Below are 8,238 nucleotides of genomic sequence, written 5' to 3' on the forward strand. Positions count from 1 at the left end.
GAGTCAGACCAAGCTAATTGTGTTTAGACTTCGCAATGACTTCAATTTTATATACTTGTAAAGTAGCACTAGCGTTTTGATTGACTAATAAACATTGTACAACATTTTTCGGATTTGGATTCTTTTTTAGTTGCATAACAATTTTGACTGTTTAGTTAGGTACTGTTTGCGGCAGTTTGAAGCGAATGCCAAGGACGCTGGTTCGATCCCAGTCCTGGGTACCCGAGGGCCTACCGCAAACCACGTTCGACGTGTTGCCTCCCTGTCACACTAACGTACGAATTTACAAGTGCGACAGAGAGGCAACACGTCGAACGTAGTTCGCGGTAGGCCCTCTGAGGCCTTGGTCACTTTTTCTTTCGTATTTCGATGCCATCTGTTTCAGTTCATAGTTAATATACTTATGTATTAGTGTTTCTACGTAAAATAACACAAATTAAATATAATAATTTAATGAAATAATCACATTTTTTTCCTAGATAAGTATATTTTAACTGAAATTTAAGGATGGTTACATATGTGGTATTTTCTATAAAAAGGGACCTTATTGTCGATGGTGCTTACACCATTATTAACGATGCGTAAGCGCCATCGACAATAAGGTCCCTTTTCATATAAAATGCCCCATATATTTGGTTGGGAAATTACTTACAAATCCATATACCGCTGCGTATCTTTTGGATACTAGACAAAATACACTTAATATTTTTGGTTTAGCCCATTGGTTGACTGGTAGATAAGTCCGCCATATGTAAAAAGACACCATATGTATGTTTAAATAAATAAGAAACACTAAACAGGTGCACTAACAAACATTTAAAATATTTAATTATTTATTTAATTTACCCAATACAATGTACCAAGTAATAACTGGATAATAATATTCACACAACCACAGATATGTCATTGAATATCAAAGAGTGACGTAGGCGGATCGAAATTACATAAGTCATTATCGCAGAAACTCCATAAGTAATTGTATCCAGGGAATTTGATACACCCTCGCCAAATGTAGCCTTCTCTCTTGATTGACCGTATGCCACATATCTCATCGACGTTACAGTACTGGCTAGGCAGAACCCGACTGGAATTCAATGTAAACGATGATAAATATTATTGTCTTCAGTTACCACGATAGTAACTCATAAAATAAAACTATGAAAATTTATGTCGCGTATGACTGCGGAAAAACTGAGGAAAAACTACAAAGTGCAAAAATACACACATAAAATAGTAGTTTATGTGACTGCTAGATAATGAAAGGCATTAAAACTCGACTGTGGGCTTATGAAATGATCGTAGTGAGTTTCATAATAGAATCACATGAGTGTTTTAATGCCTAATTATGTACAGTTACATACACTGCTTTATCTACACACATATTATAAACTTTCTATGATATATTCACTAACCTCATATTACAGCCGACATTGGGGCATAGTTGCTCTCTGGCGGAATTCGTGGATATGAGGTGGCGTCTCCGAAATATCTTTATCGCACATTTTACACGAAACTTCACTAGAGTTACTTTAAAAACAACAAAAAAAAATATTTTTTACTTACAAACTAATTAAAAGATAAACTGCACGTCAAATGGCGGCAAAGAAAACTTTTTTCACGCATGTCACGCATCCTTAGTTTTTTTTTTAGAGATGTTCGAAATTTGAATAAAATAATATTATCGAAATCGATGTTATTGTTTAGCAATAATATCATTTTCACAGACAAAAAATTTGCTGTAACAAAACAGTTTATCTTAATGTTGGCCATTATTTACGGATTTTGAAGGCATCATAGAGGGTTTATGATATGTTTGTAGATAAAAAATAATAATGAACCATCATAAACTTTAAGGCTGGTTGTACATGCAAAATCGGTTCATAAGGCTATAGTTATACAATACAACTATTTTCAAGTAAAGATATACGCGATAAAGCTACAAAGCTAAGCTGTAAAGGTTTCGAAACGTTGGGATTAGGTATTATTAATTCAATATACGCGATATAATCCGTTTTCATAGTTTTATTTGATGATAAATATTAATTACAACTTATCAAAGTACCAATCTCAATTCTGCTAAAAACGAGATGGTCTGATGATAAAAGGAATAGGATTTTTCTAAGGTAAATCTCTTTAATCGCTTAACTGTTTCGTTTGTACAGTACACGCTCCACTTATCTGGTCGGTAAAGCAGAAGTAGTGAAGAGGAAGAGAGCTTCACTACTACTGCTGTCTTAACGACATACGTAACCTATTATGTTATATAATATAATATAACACAATAGGCACGAAAGTTATTGTCCTACGACGACCTTCACTCAGCTCTTATCCACACTGATATTATGTTTTTATTAATTTAATATTGAAACCTACTTAAATAAACTTAAATGTTGATGAACATGTATGTTTGTTACTTGCATAAGCAAATATGGTTAAACACATACATATGAATATATATAGTTTATGCCTAGTGCATGTACATATATAGTCCTAAATTATTTTTTTATCAAGATATTGATTTCGTAAGGTGATCCTTTATATACGAGCACATAGGAAATATCCATTACTCAGGAACATATATATTATGAGCCCATCACTAGGGCATTACTAGGTACAGTAAGCTGCAGAGTTAAGTGACACCCCATGCGTAAAAGCTTGTTTGCAGGAGGTTCACTTAAATCTGCAGCATACTGTTCTCCTTGCTTATAATAAAATAAATAAAATAAAAGGTTGTTTATTAAAAGAAAGATTTTAAAATTACACAACAGGCTCAGTGGTCCCATACTAGGCTAGACCTGTATCGTGGTGACCGCTCTACAGATTTACTAAATAACAAGTTTAGGGGTATCCTCTAAAAGTCTAAACTAAACTAAAGTAAGTCTCTGATCTTACAGTTCTTACATTGAATGAAATGTTGTAATGAAGGCTGTTTATTAACACTTTTACTGTCCGTGCATTACATGACATGCAAAGCACCGCCAAACTACTCTGTCACGTCACTCTATACAATTTTGCATTACCTGTAATGCACGGATGTATCGATCCATGCCAGTAGTGAAAGTGAGGGGCAGTTGAAGTGTTAAAAAATAAAGAAAAAAAAACTTACTATTTCCCTTCGAGACAGTTAATATCTGGTATCTCATGAACCGTTTGATTAACTTCACATCGTATGCAAGCCATCTGGTTATACACTGAATTTCTTAATCTTCTCCCATTACTTATCTCCTGAATGTTATTCATCCATTCGATCTTATTGGTGAAGGTGTACGGTAGGTCGTGCATCGGTATTGAGTTGCAGAGATTGCACGAACACACATACGTTGTGTGATTTAGTAGACGATTGTAACAGCCACGGACCACTATGCCGAAAGGGGTTTGCATCGAATAGCATCTATCACCGCCATTATTGCAACGTATCAAGGGAAGTCTGAAAATAAAACTCTTCAAGCTACCTAGGTATACGAGTAATTGGAGTCGTGTGTTTGAAAAGCCATATTTTGTACATATGTTCCATGTGTTTAACATTTATTAAAGCAGAGGCGATTTAGTGGTGCCACCTTAAAAAATATGATCTATATTTAATTAGATTAGTAAGCCTGATATTCGACTGTTATTTTTAAACTTTTAGCTCGGTTAAGGATTAACATACACAGAGTAACTCAAATCTACATCACCATCAAATTTATAGTATGTTAAATTCTGAAAGTTTTAAGCTAACAATCATTTAATTATATTAAACTATTACTAATATTAAATCATCTTCACTTTCATAATCAAACAGTCATTTTACAAGTAGACCTTAGAGACCACTATCGATCAATCAACATAGCTGATATATTTCTTAATCAAACTTAGCACTATGGCTACGAAATTCTATAAAATCTAGCTTTTACATAGATACTGTTTAAACACGATGTCTGAGAAAGAAGTGTTATACCGAATGTGCGCTTGCGCCAGTTATCCAACCTCAGTGCACGCCCTTCCGCTTTCTTAGACCCCAACCAGTATTTTCGCGAAGGAACTATAGTTGAGGAAAAAAGTGTTACTCACAATTTGTTTCCCGGATTACTGCAATCCTTGTTATTAACGTTATCACAAGATATGCAAGATAATTTTCTCAACTGTTGATCCATCAAATCCACGTCTAGGTCACTTTCGATAGCGAGTGGCCCAAGGCTTGTCTCGTCTTCCAGAAGCTCATCTTGTTCTTCAGATTTACTCGTTGATATTGCTTTTTGTTCAAAATACTTTCGGTTTTGTGTTTGTGTAGACGTTGACGACAAAGACGTTGCTTCTATAGAAGTTAGTTTAGTACTTTTTAGTAACTTGTATTTGTTTATTATATCAGGATCGGTAATTTGAAAAGTATAATATTTTGTAGAAGGTAATGTACTGTTTTCAAACATTGCAATAATTTTGTTTTTCTTTTTTGTAACGTGTCTAAATCTTTGTAACAACTCATTTGCTGGGGATTTTGTTACAGCAAAGTCATTATTATTTCCAGGAATTTCATTAGAGTTTACCTCATTACTCGTATTAACTCCGTCAGGTTCAAATATTTCTTTAAGATGGCCAAAAAAATCCGATACCAAATCACTTTGCGCATCTTCAACAATTGATTTTAACGTAGTTGTGTCATCGTTGTCTTTCATTTCATAAGCTAAAATAATGTTGTCCTTTACATTTGAAATTGATGTATTGCAATTCACGCATATTAGTAAAATAAATATATTCAAAATTGTATAACTAGTGCTTATTTTCGACATGACACTTAACTCTGACAAGAATATAATCTTGACATTCTTAATTGTCAATAGTAATTATTTCAAAGAGTATTTACATACCATATAGGTTGGAACAAAAAGCAATATTTCGTTCACAATAGGACGTAATCCTGTATTAGATCCTGTTAAAGTAACTGAAAGTTTTGAAACCATGTGCGTCCTGTTTCTTGGTTTGCCAAATTGAAATGCTACATTAGAATCCCAATAGTTTTTGTCGTTACAGTAGCTTTGGTTGCAAAATGTGAAGAAAGAGTTGTAGGCTGGTTTATCAGCACATCCGCGACTTATTGACCCTTTAGTCTTGTCTATTTGAGTAAAACACATTTGTCCTTCATCGCAAATTGTATACTCTACACTAAAAAACAACGTACATATTTAAAAACTTGTTAGGTATATTTTGAACACTTATTTAATGTGGTTTTCAAAATGATTTCAGATTATTAGATATTGGACATCGAAAGCAAAAAAAGGCATTAAATGAAATTTAAAACGTCTAAAAATTATATGAAAATATAGTGAAAGTAAGAAAATAATATTAAAACTTCATTTTCTTATAGGTACAGTCAAAGGATTTAATTTTCGAACCATTTCGTACGTTCACAGTGACAATAGGGAATACTACGCGAAACTCTGCGTAGGTGGCGCCACTACCACAATTTTAGGGTCTATCGCGGAACAAGAAATCGAAATTACGTTATCTAACATCTCTCTCACTCTTGCATATTCGAGCGATAAAGAGGCAGATAGCGAAATTTCGGATTCGCGTTTCCCGGTAGGTCCTCTGTAAACAAACCGCCTTGATGCATCAATGTCATATTTTATTATCTCTGAAGACTTATCAATTGATTCACTTGATTTCGTGATTTTTCCTTCAATATATCTCCACTACTAGGCATTTAAATTCTACTAATAGAATTGAAAACGAGTAGTCAATACCACTAGATTCCCATTTAAAAATTATCAATTCGCCGTTTTCCACAGACTGTCGAGGACGAAATTAAGCGCACGAAAATCAAAAATCGGCCCCCGTATATATAAGTTACTCTATGGTTTACTAACAAAAGCTAGTGCTACACTCTGGTGACAGAACATTGCAGTAATATCCCCTATTAATAAGAAAATCGATATGGACCTCATACTATTGTCACTGTGACAAGGTTTGGTGCGAAATGGTTCTGAATAAATCCCTTCGCCGTAAATGTCTAACTGAAAAACGTGTTTCCTCTTATTTACTTACCTGGTACCGTCCAAACAAGTTTGAAAGTAACCAGCACCAGTCGTGTTGCAATATTTACACGCTGTAATAACACCTACAAATGAATGATATGTGTTAAGACTCCATAAATACTGATACTTAATTGTAACAACTGAAATAATTAATTAAAACGGTTTCAACAGACAAATTTTAGTTGAATATATAACAAATATATTAATAGGTATATATTGTAAATGGATTCCGTTTTGCTTTGGCAAAACGGAATATCTTCACAATAAGCGGTACAGAGGGACGGGCCCAGGGACAACCTCTACATGTGGGAATAAACACCTACAAGGGAGTGTTCAAGTTTAAATACCACTGATACCCATACTATACAAGAGAGTAAGAAATTAATATCCATATTAAAAACACTTTACGCTGCATGCAGTGCTGCACTCCAGTGTTGGTGTCCAAGCTGCTTAGTAGGCAGACGGACGGAGCTATCCATGATCCGCCCGCTCCATGCTCGTCGCAGTGAGTTCCATTCATAATTTCTCCATGCAATTTCGAACCTCACTGTACCTCTCTCTAATATGCGGCTAACCATCGGTAGCCTGTGCCCTGCCCCGAGTACCCCGTTGCAGACGGCACCCTATGTTAGGGTTTTTGAATGTGTTTATATGTATTTCTTTTTTTGATATTTTATAAAACCCTATGTTAAGATGTATAGCGATTAAATTGTGATGGCGTTGTTATATTTTCGCGCAGAGGGTATATAGAGAGGCGGAAATTTCGATTTTCATTTTTTGCGGCAGAGCCTCAGAACCCTATAAAGAATACCTGGCAAGTTCGGTTGTTGAAGTCTTCTATTGTCAAAGGACCAATCCTTTATATTTTCATACACGAAGTACTCGCGCTTTTCACCTGGTTTATCGTTACATAGTGTGCATTTGCAATAAAATGTTACATTGAGTTTAAGAGGATCATAACAACCTCGCTTTATATAAAGAGGATGAAGTTCTATAAAACATTCTTGATGATTTCGAGTGACATCTGTACCGCATTCGACCGACGATACACTGAAAGGAAAAAAAAAAATCTAATAATTAATACATTGAATACCACAGACTTTATATTGTATTAGACCAAGCATTACTCTTACTTTGTGTGTCATTCTCATTGGTGCATAAACATACAATATCGCAGTCGCGCTCCCATTTCATGCGTTCAACTAAAATATGTTTGTTACTACAGTCGAAAACGCTTAATTTATAATTTTGCATACAAAATTTTACGCGTAGTTGTCTTACGATACTATTGCGGGCGGATGCCTGCGATATGTAGTTCATACTATGGTCTGTGGTACTTTAATATTAAGTGTTTATAATATAATCTTATGAGTGCATTTTTTCGGTTCTGTGATAGTAAAATGCGGTTTATGTTTTTGACTTCAGTTACTAATTGGTATGGATTAAAAAAAACTTACTTGATACCACTGTAGCAGTTTTCATCAGCAATACTTATATTAATACCTGAGTTTGAGCCGTAACATTGTAGACATTCGAGTACATCCACCGAATCATCCCTCCTTTCCCTGGATTTGCTCCGTAATGCCATCTCATTGGACTTATTTACTTTCAGCTGTGCCTCTAAAAATTCTTTATACAAATTTAAATTTTCCACTGAACTTTTCCTTAGTCTATAATCATCAAAATCCTCATCGTCCTCAGACTCATCCTGTTCTCTAATTACACTTTCTTCAAAATTGTGTTCGTCCCAAAATGACCGTGGCCCTGATGCAATATTGTCCTGTTCTCCATTATTAACAAAGTCTCCCTTGATCCCTCGAAACGTTGAAAAGAATATAAGACAACAAACAAGATTTTGGATATTTGCGTTCATTATTCTTTTGTAAAAAATGTACTTAAATATTTTGAAGGTTGAATAAAAAATTACGTTTGTCATTGTGAACTATGTGCATGGATATAGTTAACAAGCCGGATCGAGTACATTGACAAAAAAATGTGTCCACATGAGAAGTCAAACTTGAGCCCTGCATCTCGTTCTAATTAGGGTCTCCATAAGTTATATTTATATGTATATGTAGGGGATATTAGGATAACATGGAATATATTAGAAAGGTGTGTCATTTTCTAAATAAATTGAAAGTTTAAGTGATCACGTATTTTCATTTATAGTTTGCCTGCCATTTGTAGTCGTGATAAGGTTTAATTTAGTATGGCAAAAAAACGTGAC

At 34.5% G+C, this 8,238-nt stretch overlaps 2 protein-coding genes across 2 annotated transcripts; both read right to left on the reverse strand.

Moving 5' to 3' along the window:
- Positions 1-903: 903 nt before the first annotated feature.
- LOC134744890 (uncharacterized) lies at positions 904-4,826 on the reverse strand. Its single transcript, XM_063678836.1, has 3 exons — positions 4,051-4,826; positions 3,107-3,427; positions 904-1,084 (listed from the first exon to the last, which is right to left on the reverse strand). Exons 1-3 carry the CDS (start codon positions 4,764-4,766, stop codon positions 904-906), a joined length of 1,218 nt encoding a protein of 405 aa, XP_063534906.1. The 5' UTR covers positions 4,767-4,826.
- LOC134744891 (uncharacterized) lies at positions 4,772-7,892 on the reverse strand. Its single transcript, XM_063678837.1, has 5 exons — positions 7,469-7,892; positions 6,823-7,061; positions 6,022-6,094; positions 4,845-5,139; positions 4,772-4,777 (listed from the first exon to the last, which is right to left on the reverse strand). Exons 1-5 carry the CDS (start codon positions 7,882-7,884, stop codon positions 4,772-4,774), a joined length of 1,029 nt encoding a protein of 342 aa, XP_063534907.1. The 5' UTR covers positions 7,885-7,892.
- Positions 7,893-8,238: the final 346 nt, after the last annotated feature.

The sequence above is a fragment of the Cydia strobilella genome, chromosome 10 (genome assembly GCF_947568885.1).
Source record: "Cydia strobilella chromosome 10, ilCydStro3.1, whole genome shotgun sequence".
NCBI classification, from domain to species: Eukaryota; Metazoa; Arthropoda; class Insecta; order Lepidoptera; family Tortricidae; genus Cydia; species Cydia strobilella.

Excerpts from the sequence above, each read along its gene's own strand:
- LOC134744890 (XM_063678836.1), bottom strand. The coding sequence starts at position 4,766 with ATGTCGAAAATAAGCACTAGTTATACAATTTTGAATATATTTATTTTA. Across the intron at positions 3,428-4,050 it reads AGTAATCCGGGAAACAAATT|ACTTCCCTTGATACGTTGCA; the intron begins GTGAGTAACACT and ends TTTTATTTTCAG. Across the intron at positions 1,085-3,106 it reads AACTGTCTCGAAGGGAAATA|TCGGGTTCTGCCTAGCCAGT; the intron begins GTAAGTTTTTTT and ends ATTGAATTCCAG.
- LOC134744891 (XM_063678837.1), bottom strand. The coding sequence starts at position 7,884 with ATGAACGCAAATATCCAAAATCTTGTTTGTTGTCTTATATTCTTTTCA. Across the intron at positions 7,062-7,468 it reads AACTGCTACAGTGGTATCAA|TGTATCGTCGGTCGAATGCG; the intron begins GTAAGTTTTTTT and ends TTTTCCTTTCAG. Across the intron at positions 5,140-6,021 it reads ACTTGTTTGGACGGTACCAG|TGTAGAGTATACAATTTGCG; the intron begins GTAAGTAAATAA and ends GTTGTTTTTTAG.